The 15,815-nt window shown below is 43.2% G+C and overlaps 1 protein-coding gene across 1 annotated transcript in view; it reads right to left on the bottom strand.

Annotated features, from left to right (window-relative positions):
* The window catches only part of c1ql3a (complement component 1, q subcomponent-like 3a), a 15,583-nt gene extending 13,987 nt beyond the window's left edge, over nt 1–1,596 (bottom strand). Inside the window, exon 1 of the mRNA XM_068709460.1 lies at nt 592–1,596. Within this exon, the coding sequence (XP_068565561.1) occupies nt 592–1,173 (582 nt within the window). The 5' untranslated portion in view covers nt 1,174–1,596. The remainder of the gene's footprint in view (nt 1–591) is intronic.
* Nucleotides 1,597–15,815: the final 14,219 nt, after the last annotated feature.

The raw sequence follows: 15,815 nt of genomic DNA, 5'->3' as shown, positions 1-15,815 counted from the left end.
AATGTTCAGGTCACAGATGAATTGCTGCTCTTTGTTCTGACTGAATGCAATGTGAAAATAGCTCCCGAGGCTCCCGAGGCGCCGCTGTCCTGACTTATTCAGTCCTCAGGCTTACAGAGAGTTCTGGGGACCTCATTGTCAGAATGTTGGAGTGGTTGCTCTCTCTCCACCATGGGCAAATCTTCTCCCCGTCTCCGGAAAGACTAATTACCCATCTGCACTGTCCCACTAAGCCCACCGACCTATGGTGACCAGGCTTTGCATGACCTCTCGTTCTCATTCTTCTAGGTACCAGTTCCCTGTTTCCACCAACACCCCCCTCCCACACACACACACACACACACACACACACACACACACACACACACACACACCTTTAATAATAACGGCTGATGTTATATGGCTGAACTGTAACTACAGTCAATAGTACACTGAGCAGGCTGCATGTGGGATGTGCAGACTATAGGTGAATGCAATGGAGCGTGAACTCCCTAAGCTCGTGCGTAAAAAGTAAAAAATAAACAACAACAGTGGGGTGAAAAGCGCGTGGAGCCCTTCAGACTGTATAGTGGATGTTTGCAGTTGTGTTACCTGGTTGTTTTTGCACAGATCGGCCCACATGCTCGTGCCGTCCCCTCCGCGCATCAGGACGTGATAAGTGAAGAAATAAATCCCGGGGATGGAGCACGTGAACTTCCCGGCGGTCGGATCGTAGTGATTCCCCAGATTGGTCACCACGTCGTCGAACTTGAGCACCTCGTAGCCCTCGTGTTGCTTTTTCAGCCCTGCGTAAAAGGCAATCTTGGGCACGGTGCTGTAGGTGGCCGCGCTTATTGCACCGGCAGCTGCGCTGGATCCCGGAGCTCCTGGTAAACCAGGTCTGCCCTTGTCTCCCGGTGGCCCCGCCGGACCGGGCGGTCCCGGCTCACCAGGAGGTCCCCTCGGACCCGCTTTACCCGGACGACCCGGCTCCCCTTTCGGACCTTGGATAAAAGTGGGTAAAGACTGCACGAGGCTGTTGTCTCGGACCGTGTCCGTCGTGACGGTGCTGGTCGGAGACTTGGTGCCGTACGGGTCGCACACCATCCTACAGGTACCGAGCATCTCGTAGTGCGCCGCTGAGCCCGCTGAGTTGACCAGGACCGGGATGAGGATGACCAGAACCAGAACCATTACGACCCCAAGGACCCCTGCTGCCACTAGCCGCTTCCTGCCGACCAGCCGCGTGAGCGCAGGACGATCCTGTTGTCTGCTTTTGGGTGAAATTTTGCTGCCTGGAGAGGTAACCTTTTAAAGAAAAAGATGTAGCGGAGCTACACTTTGTTGCTGATGTTTAATGAAGTTTTGAACACAGAACCCCCCTCCCCTCGGCGTCCTCGTCCCTCTCCTCTCCACACTTTTCTTTTCCGCTGATGCGCTGCTTCTCCTAGTCGCTCTGAAAGTTCTCTGCTAGTCGGTGATTTCCAAAAGCACTGGATTCAGCATCTTTGAAATCCAGACGTGGGGTCTGGCCCCTCTTCTGATCCACAGGTCCCGAACCAAAGTGTTTGTACAGCAGCTGAACTCTTAAGGTGGATCAGGGCCAGTTATACCGTCTGCCTGATATCGAGCGCTCAAAGAGTCAAAAGCACAGAGGCACAGCAGGAGAGAGAGAGAGAGAGAGAGAGAGAGAGAGAGAGAGAGAGAGAGAGAGAGAGAGAGAGAGAGAGAACAGCGAAGATCCTGATGATCGGTCGTCCAATAGAAAAAGGGCAGGTTACCCATATATAGGGATGGGGTTTTATACATCTGATCTTAGTCGAGAACCAGCTTAGTCCTATCAAAGCCCTTCTAGAATCGTTTAAGGTATTTAGTCTGCGTAGTGAGGAGTCCCTGCTCTGTGACATGCATTAATTAACCCCGTCCTGACTAGTTCTCCCGTCTGTGCCATGTCGTTTGCCTGCAGAGCTTCGTGAATTTAAACTGGGAATCAAAACCCATCACTTTCCAAATATATGTAAACCTCACTCAGACCAATCTAAAAATGAAAAGGAATTTTTAAAGCTCCAATAAATACAGAAAGTCACATGAGGAGAAAGCAGCCTCCGTTTACAGACTCAGCCATTTAGGAAACATATTAGTCATGAGGAAACAAAGTCAAGGACAAAGGTTTGGACTTTACTTCAATAAGTGCGCGCGCGCACACACACACACGCACGCACGCACGCACGCACGCACACACACACACGCACACATCATGTATTGCTTTAGTCTGCAAATGTGTGTCTACTTTATACATGACGTGTATCATTTGTTTTTGCAATATTAAACAGATATTTGACATTTTACTGTAATTATATATATTTAAGACAAATCATATATTTAAAGCAAATCAATAGAGCAAAAGTTTTATTATCAGGGAAGTATTGTCATCTATGGCCACCCTGACATTGTCATGCTGCTATACTACTACTACTACTACTACTACTACTACTACTACTACTACGTATTGAACACATTTACTTGGTATTTTTGTGGATCTTTGATTTGCAGAGCTGCCTAGATAATTATGACATGGATTCAAATGTAGCAGATTTGTCAGTTTAACATTCATTCTGCTGCATTCTACTCCAGCATATAGAGCAAAAATAGATTTTGAGATGCTAGTAATGCTGTTTAGCATATATACCTATATAACTTCAGACAACTTCAGACAACTTCAGAGTTGTCTTATTAAAGTCTCAGACAGATGAGGACAGCTTGACAAAACTAAATAGCATGGAGGCTCTACAGCAGGGCTTTTCCCCTTGTCAACTAATTTGTTTTTCCCAAATGTTTAGGCCTTCTATTATCTATTGGCTTGAATAATAGTGCATATAAATTCCATTAATGGGAAATTACATTGAAATACTTACTTTATTTAAAAGGACTATTTAGGTCTGGCTCCACTGGTCTGTTGAACCCGAGGTTCTCAGCTCTTTGTAACTCAAGACCCTTCTGATTGTCCAAAAGACATCGAGGACCACCTTCCCAAATAAATGGCAAAAAAAAAAATCACAAAAAGGAAGAGGAAAAAAAATCAAGTAGACAGTAAATATGTGTTATGCCACTGTCAGCTGTATTGATAAATATTAAATAAATATTCTGCTTACTCACGGCCATCACTGCCTGCCATTATGAATACAAATTTAGTATTTTCAGGGTCATATTTTCTCACCACACACTCTTTGGAGCTTTTACTGGTGCAGCTTTCAAAAAGCGGTCCATTGTGTCTCTGCATCCGAGGGAATATTAGCTATCTACTGTAGCTGTGGTTAAACCTGTTTGTCTCTACCTGATGATGCGTAGTGATCGGCATGTTGACATTTAAAGGTCATTAGGTCATGCATTTTAATTTAGTTTGATGTTATTTTTAGATATACAAATAAATGTCTTTGTAAATGACCCCTCAATATTTTTTTCATATCACTGCGAACCAGATGTCGCTGTGAGGCCCACCAGTGGTTGAGAGGAGCTGGTATAGGCTACACAACTCAGGGGAGCCATGGCACAGTTGTTTCCTCTCTAAACTTCTCACATGGTTTCATTTCAGTAACTGTTTGAGTCTCAAAGAGGTCAAATCATCCAATATTTCAACAAAAGCAAAAATTAGAGATAGATAGATAGATAGATAGATAGATAGATAGATAGATAGATAGATAGATAGATAGATAGATAGATAGATAGATACAGTATATACTTTATTTATCCCGCATGTGGAAATTTGTTCATTACAGCAGCAAAAAATATACCTAAGCAATTAAAGTAACAGAGTAAACAATTAAAATATTAAGTATAAAATGCACAATATATACAACAAATTAATATAAAACATGCACAGTATATACAAATAAATAGTACAGTATTAAATGAACTAACTAAACAATAGTGCAAATATTAACCAGCATCAAACAAACAACAACAGTGTAGCAGTGTTATATTTGTGTGAATGATCTGGCCAGAGGTGATTTATTGTAAAGTCTTATTGCAGTGGGCAGGAATGTTCTCCTGTATCTGTCCTTGTGACAGCGGAGCTGGATCAGTCTGTTGGAGAAAGTGCTCTGCAGTAGGTGTTGGTGAGGGTGGTCCGGGTTATCCAATATGGATGATAGTTTCTTCAGTGTCCTCCTCTCCTCCACCTTTTCCAGACTGTCCAGTTTTCAGCCAATGATGGAGCCGGCCTTCTTAACCAGTTTGTTGAGTCTGTTGGTGTCTCCGGCTCCAATGCTGCTCCCCCAGCAGACTACGGAGAGGTTAAGTGCACTGGCCATAACAGACTGGTGGAACATCTCCAACATCTTGCTGCACACGTTGAAGGACTGAAGTTTCCTCAAGGAAAAGAGTCGACTCATCCTCTTCCTGTACACAGCGTTGATGTTGGTCTTCCAGTTAAGTCTGTTGTCGATGGAGACACCCAGGAAGTTGTACTTCTCCACCATGTCCACGTCCTCTCCCAGAACTCTCAGTGGCTGTGGAGCCGTCGTCCTCCTCCCGAAGTCGACCACCATCTCTCTGGTCTCGGCCACGTTCAGAAGCAGGTGATTTCTACCCACCCACTCCACAAAGTCCTCCACTACTGCCCTGTACTCTTCCTCCCGTCCATCCCTTCTACACCCGACCACTGCAGAGTCATCAGAGAACTTGTGCAGATGGCATGACCTTGAGTTGTATTGGAGGTCAGTGGTGTACAAGGTGAACAGGAAGGGAGACAGAACAGTTCCCTGTGGAGCTCCAGTACCACTGACCACCGTATCAGAAAGCACACAGCCCAGTCGGACAAAATGTGGTCTGCCAGTCAGGTAGTCAGTGATCCAGGAGACGGAGGGCGTGTCTACCCCCACCACCCGCAGCGTCTCACTCAGCAGCAGTGGTTGGGTGGTGTTGAATGCACTGGAGAAATCAAAGAAAGTGATTCTCACAGAGCCACCGGTTCCATCCAGGTGCGACTGAGCTTGTTGCAGCAGGTAGATGATGGCGTCGTCCACTCCCACATCAGGCTGGTATGCAAATTGCAGAGGGTCCAGTGAGGATTTCACCTGCGGTTGGAGGTGGGCCAAGACCAGCTTCTCCAGCACCTTCATCACATGAGATGTGAGGGCAACCGATCGATAGTTGTTGAGGCCAGATGGAGTCTTCTTCTTTGGTACAGAAACCAGGCACGATGTCTTCCACAGCACCGGGTCTTTAGCTCGTTGGCCCTCTCCAGGGAGTCCACTGGTTGTCTCCCTCCAACCTTGAAGCCAGTTATCTGCTTCATCCCGGTCCACACCTCCCTCACGTTGTTCTGCTGGAGTTTGGCCTCCAGCTTCCTCCTGCAGGAGTCCTTGCATTCCCTGAGCTTCTCTTTCAGGTTGCGGTGTGCTCTCCTGAGTTTGGTGGTTTGTTCACAGAATTGAATGTATTCTGTGATCCAGTCCGTCATGCTGTTGATGTCCTCTCCATGTGGTCCACACAACACATCCCAGTCCGTTGACTCAAGGCAGTCCTGCAGGGCGTCATTAGCCTCCTCTGTTCACCTCCTCACAGTCCTGGTGGTTACATACTTAGGTGTTAACAGGACCAGGTTGTGATCAGACCTGCCAAGGGGAGTCAGGGCAGTAGCACTGTATGCATCCTTGGCATTAGCATACAGTAGGTCTAGAGTTGTATTGTTCCGTGTGGGGCAGTGAGCATACTGGTGGAAGGTTGGCAGTGCTTTATCCAGTGTGGTGTGGTTAAAGTCTCCAGTAATTGCCAAAAATGCACCAAGATGTTGCATCTGCAGTCCAGACAGAGTGGAGTGGATGGTGTCCACTGCTGCCTCTGCATCAGCTGATGGAGGGACGTACACAGCGACAACAATGGCAGATGAGAACTCCCTCGGCAAATAATATGGACGCATACCCACGGCTAACAGTTCAAAGTCCGGGCTACAGAAACGTTCTTTGCACCACCTCTCGTTCACATACATTGCAATCCCACCACCTCTCTTCTTACCGCTCTGTACAACGTCTCTGTCCGCCAGAACAGTCCTGAAGCCGGGTACGGCTGCACTGTGGTCCGGGAAATCTTGAGTGCAGCCATGTCTCCGTGAAACACATGACGCTACACTCGCAGAAATCCCTATCGGTCTTTACTAGCGCGCCAAGCTCGTCCGTCATATTTGCCAAAGACCTCATGTACCCCATTAGAATCGCCGGTACCAAAGGTTTGTATTTCCTCCTCTTCGCCTTCCGCTTAGTGCCAGCTCTGCAACCTCGACGTCTTCTTAGCAGTTCCTCCAGGATTTTTGGAGGTGCCGACCACTAGGTTGGCAACCACTGGACTAAACTACTGCACTGTATATCAAATAGTTAAAACCAGCAGCACCTGGACCAGCTACAACAGTACAATGGTACTTAAGCATGAATATCGACATTCTAATAATGTCATATATGATCATTTATCAGTCACTAGGGCCAAGTATTTTTACTTTTGGTACTTTAAAGGGACGGTGTGTAACATTTAGGGGGGTTTATTGACACATATTGAATATAATATTCATAACTGATTGAAAAATCAGGGTATAATCACCTGAAACTAAGAATCGTAGTGTTTTCCTGAGCTTAGAAAAAGACATTTATATCTTTGTAGGGAGTGGGTCCTCTTCCATGAACTCCGCCATATTGCACCACCATGTTTCTACAGCAGACCAGAAGGGACAAAACAACACTGGCTCTAGAGAGAGCCTTTCATGTTTTACCTTATCTGAAGGTTGGGATGCATTTAAGATCGTAATATTGATAAGCCCCGACGTCACTGGTGTTTTTATTAGTACTTTTTAATGTTTGATATCATTTATTATTACGCTGCAGCGAGCATCTGCTCTGCTCTCTCTGTCAGGCTGAACTCCCAACTACACACACACACACACACATAGAGAGACAACTACACAGATGCTAATTTACAACACCTGTCCACAGGAGGCTTTTTCAACAACAACAAAAATTAAAGAAAGAAAGAAAATACATACACAAAATACAAGTGTGTGTACAGGGGTGTTAGGTGTGAGAACAATGTTGTTTCTCTTTTAGCCATGATTTAATACCTCTATTAGAAACATTAAAAGTGTGTTGCATTTTCAATTCAGTTGGTAGACAGTTTCATAGTTTTGCCCTTTTAACAGAGAAGACCGATTGTCCAAATGAAGTTTTGCGTAATGCAGTGGCGGACCGTGCATTTTATACCTGGGCCTTCTGTGCTGTCCTACTAGACTTGAGCCATGTCCTAATAAGCTCATTATGACGCCACAGCTATGGTTATTTGTTTCTAGGGGTATAATAATACATGTATTCGTATTAAACCATTCGGTACGAGGCTTAAGAACTGAACAATACGTTTGAACAATACTAGTGCATTTGGAAAATGCAGAAGCTTAAATTGTGGTAAACATAATGTTTTCGATGGACTGCGCTCACGTAACAGACAACAGGCTTTGTGACCTCTGAACCCGGAACAATAACAAAAAACAGCTGAGGCCGCGGCTCCACGCGTGTCTTCAGGGGGGCTAAGCTAACTAGCTTAGCGGGGAAACAACAACTTAAACAGATTCAATTGTCCGGACAATAACCCCGTGCATGACGGGATGGTTCGTAATTAACCGACAATGCATATAGTCCAAATCAATGTGATTAACACAATGACAAGAAAAACTCACAAGAACCATATGGCAACAAAGCAACAAATCAATCTAAAAACACTGCGGTGCTAGAGCACGAGCCATTCATATTATTCATAAAAACGACACGATAGACAAATGAACACTGTAGAAACGCTACTGCAGATGTAAAGACTGAAAATCAGTTAACTTACCACAGCTGCTCTTCACTTTAAAAGTCCACTCAAGTCTCTCCAAAAGGTTTCAAAAGCGCATAGCTTGTGCGTATCCTGTCGTGTAGCTGCCTTGGTTAGCGTAGCACAGCTCCAAATAGCTCCAAACACCAAGAGCTCAGTTGCAAATGAAACGCATTCTTAGCCATAAAATGTGCAACGCTTCACCGCCGCTGTCAGCCAGAAATACCATTCGTACAAATCCTTCTCCATGCTGGGTCAGAGCTGCTAGCTGTGGGCTTAACCGACCCTTTGATATGATGTCCAGCTTTTCTGGAAATGTCCTTCTCCAGAAATCCATTTAAAAATGCTAAAAATGTTATGTCAATGTAATAACTTGTTACATATGTTTCAACTTGAACTCTTACTAAACACTAAGATCTGCTAGCTACCTTTCTGTTTGACAAAAGTCAGGCTGGCCCACTGACCAATCACGGCGCACCTTAATGCTGACATACTTAGCAGGCTACCTGGGTAGGTCTGGTACGTCAAAGAATACGCCCAACATGTCAAACTTAAGATCTGATTGGTTGAAGACGATGACAATCAACAATATCGTCCCCATATACTTTAATATACAAGGTCTACCTAGAGGACCTCTCTCCTTACATAGAGACATAGAGGCTGAATCTGATTGGATAAGAGCTCTCCTTAAAACAAGCTGCACTGGAAGCAGCGCTGCAGGCTGGAAGCAGAGCAACTGAGGAAGACAGGAGCTGTGCAATGAGAAAATAAGCTAATGGGAAAAAATATATAATACTTGTAGTGTATTTGTGAAAAATTATTGAATTATAAAATAGCTATAACTTTGTGATTCTGTTTAGGCCAGCAGAGAAGGCTTAGCTGGCCCTGACGGCCCACAACTGGCGTAATGCAATATGACAGTTCCCGTTTACTGAGGCCCACGTGTTGACTCTACTGGTGTCTAGTAAGGAGTTCATTAAGCAGGGAATAAGTATGACCATGTAGGCATTCAAAAATAAGCTTTTAGTTGGAACAGCTTTTGAAGATGAACATATTGTGTTTTTCCAAGGTGTGCCACCTCATTGGTTTTTTGTCCATTATTTTTAATGTCTGGTTATACAGTGATATGATGGGTTGAATAGTTGATTGTGAGGCTTGTGACCAGGTAGTGATACAGTATGACAGGTGTGAGAATATCATGGCATGCATGCAGAGCTGGGCTGTGATGAATGGCAGATACTTTCTGATGAAGCTGAAGCAGTTGAGAACTTTTTTGCAGATATTACACACTTGTTTATCAAATATTAGATGTGAGTCTATGATGATTCCTAAGTACTTCACATTGTCAACCTCTACACACACATATAGAGACAACTACACACACACACGTATAGAGACACAAACACACACACATATAGACACAAACACACACACATGTAGATACAAACACACACACATATAGAGACAACTACACACACACATATACTGTAGATGCAAACACACACAAATATAGAGACAACTACACACACACATATACTGTAGATGCAAACACACACACATATAGAGACACAAACACACACACACACACACATATAGACACAAACACACACACATATAGAGACAACTACACACACACATATAGAGACACAAACACACACACATATAGACACAAACACACACACATATAGAGACAACTACACACACACATATAGAGACACAAACACACACACATATAGAGACAACTACACACACAAATATAGAGACAACTACACACACACATATAGATACAACTACACACACACATATAGATACAAACACACACACATAGAGACATAAACACACACACATATAGAGACAACTACACACACAAATATAGAGACAACTACACACACACATATAGATACAAACACACACACATAGAGACATAAACACACACACATATAGAGACAACTACACACACAAATAGAGACAACTACACACACATATAGAGACAACTACACACACACGTATAGAGACAACTACACACACACACATATAGAGACAACTACACACACATATAGAGACAACTACACACACATATAGAGACAACTACACACACACATATAGAGACACAAACACACACATATAGAGACAACTACACACACATATAGAGACAACTACACACACACATATAGATACAAACACACACACATAGAGACATAAACACACACACATAGAGACATAAACACACACACATATAGAGACAACTACACACACACACACACACATATAGAGACAACTACACACACAAATATAGAGACAACTACACACACACATATAGATACAAACACACACACATAGAGACATAAACACACACACATATAGAGACAACTACACACACATATAGAGACAACTACACACACACGTATAGAGACAACTACACACACACATATAGAGACACAAACACACACATATAGAGACAACTACACACACAAATATAGAGACAACTACACACACACATATAGATACAAACACACACACATAGAGACATAAACACACACACATATAGAGACAACTACACACACACATATAGATACAAACACACACACATAGAGACATAAACACACACACATATAGAGACAACTACACACACACATATAGATACAAACACACACACATAGAGACATAAACACACACACATATAGAGACAACTACACACACATATAGAGACAACTACACACACACGTATAGAGACAACTACACACACACATATAGAGACACAAACACACACATATAGAGACAACTACACACACAAATATAGAGACAACTACACACACACATATAGATACAAACACACACACATAGAGACATAAACACACACACATAGAGACATAAACACACACACATATAGAGACAACTACACACACACACACACATAGAGACAACTACACACACACACACATATAGAGACAACTACACACACACACACACACACATAGACACACAAAGTGCGAGCAGAGAGGCCGCTGTGGTGAAGTGAACCAGGTGAAGTGAAGATTACTGGAGTTAACGGCAACTACGCTGGTTGTGCAGTAAAACAGTTTAAAAGCCAACACTTTATGTGAACATGTAAAACAAAAGTAAAACCTAATTCATTCTGCTACCACCGCCGTTTACACAAGTACAGCATGAACGATCGGCAAAAAGACGTTTTTTGTAACCTTCTCTGCCAGTTGACGCAAAGCAGCAAGGAGGACAGAAGACAGGTGGACAGAAGATAGGAGAACAGAAGACAGGAGGACAGAGGTCAGAAGACAGGTGGACAGAAGACAGGAGGACAGGTGGACAGAATACAGGAGGACAGAAGACAGGAGGACAAGACAGGAGGACAGACGACAGGAGGACAAGAGGACAAGACAGGTGGACAGAAGACAGGAGGACAGAAGGACAGAAGACAGGAGGAATGACTGATACTGATACGGATGTCTGTGTTCTTCATTCTTTAGAAACTTCACTCAGAAATGTTTATATATTTTATTGACATTTTACATTTTTTCCAGTGAGATATTCTCTAACTTTGTAAATATTACTGTTGCTGCTCTAGAAACAATATTTAGTTATTTCTAAATTATAAATGACTTCTTGTTCTGTTCTGAATTGATTTGTTATTAAATATTCTGCAGCCGGTCCCAGCTGAGCTGGCATTGGGCGAAAACAGGGTTCACCTGGGCAGGTCACTAGACTATCGCAGGGTTAACACTTAAATACACAAGCATTCACACTCACATTCTCACCTTTACAATTTAGAGTTTTCAATGAACCTCAGCCGGAGAACCCACCCTACCACAGGAAGAACATGCAAGCACTACACAGAAGCTTAGAACTTTGGTATGGACAATTCAGCAGTACCTTGACACTGGTAAGGACGCGCTAACTGTCCATACCCAAATCTGCAGCGACAAAGTCATTTATCTTGTGGATCTGGAGAATACAGAGGCAGTGAGAGGAAGTATTGATAGCGCTAAAATCAAACCAACCTCGTCTTCTCTGGCTTCATTAAGCCTCCAAACGGCCACTTACCGAGAGTCCCTGAAAATGAGCTGTGAAGGTAACAGAGGATCATTAGATTGGCACTTCACTCGATATCAGCACGGTGAATGATTAATTGCTGGAGAAGGGGGGGGTTATAGGAGGCACAAAAGACAAGGAACTGAAAATAGACAAATTAATAATAACGGAAATAATTAAAACCTTTATTCATAGAGCACTTTTAAAACAATGTGTGCTTCACAAGACAATTAAAGCAAGAAAAATGACACAAAAATAAAAACAAAAGAATAAACTGTTAAAACAGCAGCATGAACAAAAATAATAGTAAAACATCTATGGCTTTTTTATGTTCAAAGCTTTTATGTTTTTAATGAAACTTTGAATGTTTGTCGTCATATTTTAATGACGTGACCCCTAAAAAGAAATCTTGAGCAAAATCCTCAATTTTTAAATAAAGTGATTCATCGTCTTTACATCTTTATGAAATCATCTTTCTTTAATGGGTACCATTCAGTGCTGCCTCCCTTTGTGCACAGTAAGCAGGGCAGGACACAGGATTTTGACCGCGGTGAAAATGTCGGTTGTGAAAGGTTAAATGCCAATAAATATGGAGAGAAGCACAATATTTTGTTTGATTAAAACATGTTGAGTTTTAAAAATGATTACTATCTATCTTTTTTCAATATTTTATGAGTCAGAAATAATCCCACGCAGCAACCACTGATATCTAATTCTACAAATAGTATAATACTAATAATAAAGTGGTAAATTGACTTTTCTAGTCTTCCGACCACTCAAAGCTCTTTAACACTACATGTCATCATTCACCCATTCACACTCCGATGACAGGGCTACCATGCAAGGTGCCACCTGCCCATCAGGACTATCTAACATTTACACACATTTATACGCCGCAGGAACAGTCTGCAATTTAATTTGTCTTGCCCAAGGACACATCGACGTGGACTTACGGAGCCGGGGATCAGACCGCCGCTCCTCTGATTAAAGGACCACCCTGCTCTACCACTGAGCCACAGTCGCCCCTAATAACAATATAAGTGTAGCCTGATGTTGTATATTTGTCTTTGTACACATACTTCTAGGGATGATACATTTATTTATTTAACTTGGCCCCAATGCTCATTTTACTGAATAGAGCTCAAATGCATCATAGCAACCTCCATTACCGTTAGCTTATAGCTCCGTTATTCAACCAGGCAGGAGTGTCATGCCCACCGGCTGCCAACAACTGGATTTAACGAGCTCTCCTCTTGCCGAAATAAGACTCTTCTTTACATCCGCTCCCGCAGCGACGCTGCTGGTCAGGACGGCGTAATCGGCTGTAACCGCCGTATGAGAGCAGTGCAGAGCGGCAGCCTTGAGTTCACCAGTGGGGCGCGCCCACATGCACTAACATGCACACGTCCGCCCGGCCTATGTCAACAAAGCACATAGATACTAGCTGGTTGCTGCTATGTTAATGCTCTGAATGTTGTATATGGCTCCTGTAAGTAAAACAGCTGCTGTATAATCGCGGCTCATCCCTGTGGTGGGTGCTCGCTTCTCTGCCTGTGTCACCACCCTCATTAAAGTGGCACTGTGCAGCCCCCCTTAGACAATCAAGCCCGCCCTAACACACAAGCCACCTATAAATCACCTTGTGAAAATCAATGGGCTTTAGTTAGCCTGGGACTCATTGTGTCCTTGGAAAGGTGTGAGATGAATTGAGATGAAGTGAGAACAAAACAGGAACAACATCCACCAAAAGGGACGGAGGAGAAAAAACACCAAAGAGTGCAGCAGAGACTTTGGTTAGACTGAGCTTTATGGTCACTGACTCATCTTTACTTACACAAAGCTGACCGATATTCATTTGGCCTAATGATGTATGGCGCTGTTCATTTTCAGACTCTGATAGTACAATTGAAAGGCAACAGAGGATGAGTCAGGTTGCCATTATTACTTTCTCTCAGAGATGGATGGAGGTCTTAAACGAAGGCTACCACATTGAATGTTCTTTTTCTTTCAGGAAACTTTGAGAACACTGCCCACTGCAGAACTTTCCTGAATATTCTCCCCATTCTGTTGACTAAACTAGAAAAAACAGCCGTATGCCCCATTTTCAAATAGTATATTAATAAAGGTCACATATTATTCATTGATTTTCTACTAGAACGTGTGCATGCAATAATGTTCTAAAAACACATAATTCCTCTCACACTGCCTGTATTCAAACACTTAAAGTTCCTGTTCAGCGCTCTCTTTAAGCCCCCCCTCCCGAAAAAGCCCAGTCTGATTGGTCAGCATTTCCGTCTCCACAGCTGGTGTTTCAGTTTGAAACAAGCAGTTCGTTGTCTGCTGGAGATCTTCAAGCCACATCAGATCCATTGCAGCCATTACGACTGTATAAGTGAGCACTACATCACAGCCACAGCCAGTCTCAGTTAGACTCTGTGAGACTCAGTGAGTCTCAGTGAGACTCAGTGAGACTCAGTTAGACTCTGTAACTCAGTTAGACTCAGTGAGTCTCAGTCAGACTCAGTTAGACACTGTGACTCAGTTAGACTCAGTTAGACTCAGTTAGACTCAGTGAGACTCAGTTAGACTCAGTGAGACTCAGACTCAGTGAGACTCAGTCAGTGTGACTCAGTTAGACTCAGCGAGACTCAGTTAGACTCAGTGAGACTCAGTTAGACTCTGTGACTCAGTTAGACTCTATAACTCAGTTAGACTCAGTGAGTCTCAGTTAGACTCAGTTAGACTCTGTGACTCAGTTAGACTCAGCAAGACTCAGACTCAGTGAGACTCAGTAAGTGTGACTCAGTTAGAATCAGTGAGACTCAGTGAGACTCAGTGAGACTCAGTCAGTGTGACTCAGTTAGACTCAGCGAGACTCAGTTAGACTTAGTGAGACACTCAGTTAGACTCAGTGAGACTCAGTCAGTGTGACTCAGTTAGACTCAGCGAGACTCAGTGAGACTCAGCGAGACTCAGTTAGACTCAGTCAGTGTGACTCAGTTAGACTCAGTGAGACTCAGTCAGTGTGACTCAGTTAGACTCAGTGAGACTCAGCGAGACTCAGTTAGACTCAGTAAGTGTGACTCAGTTAGACTCAGTGAGACTCAGTCAGTGTGACTCAGTTAGACTCAGTTAGACTCAGTGAGACTCAGTCAGTGTGACTCAGTTAGACTCAGTGAGACTCAGTCAGCGTGACTCAGTTGGACTCAGCGAGACTCAGTCAGTGTGACTCAGTTAGACTCAGTGAGACTCAGTAAGTGTGACTCAGTTAGACTCAGTGAGACTCAGTCAGTGTGACTCAGTTAGACTCAGTGAGACTCAGTAAGTGTGACTCAGTTAGACTCAGTGAGACTCAGTTAGACTCAGTAAGTGTGACTGACTCAGTTAGACTCAGTTAGACTCAGTGAGACCGAGGGCTGCTGACGGTATTTCAACATGTTTGTTACACTGGAACTGCTACTTCATGCTAACAAAGCAGCTTAGCTTCATTGCAGTACAAAAGACAACAAGGAAAAAATAGTTACCCACATCCAAAATTCTACTGTCTTTATTTAACTGGCTTCATATGAGACTTAATGTGCACACAGACTCGTGACAAAATGATCATTTATAAACCTATACGTCCTCATTGCAATTGTATGGAAAAGAAGCCAGAACAACAGGAAGAGGAAATACAAACTGCATGTTTAATTATTTTTTTACATTTTTATTCCATCTTTTAATTCTTTTCCATAACATCACAGTAATTGACCTATCATGTCTAATGATGTTTAAATTACCATAATAACCCAATTGAAATAATAAACAAATAAAGTAGTTCTAACAACGAAGCATAATCTCCACAAGCAGCCATTCAACACAAATGAATCAAGGGCTCAAGTGTGACTATGTGTGTCTTCTGAATTTACTTTGGGCCTTTAGAGCTACAGTAGAGGAGG

The sequence above is a fragment of the Cebidichthys violaceus genome, unplaced genomic scaffold, assembly GCF_023349555.1.
Source record: "Cebidichthys violaceus isolate CVI_PGR_0920_01 unplaced genomic scaffold, fCebVio1.0.p SCAF_15, whole genome shotgun sequence".
Taxonomy (NCBI): Eukaryota; Metazoa; Chordata; class Actinopteri; order Perciformes; family Stichaeidae; genus Cebidichthys; species Cebidichthys violaceus.
Note: the sequence above shows the minus strand (reverse complement) of the source record. Positions and strands in the feature narration are given on the sequence as shown.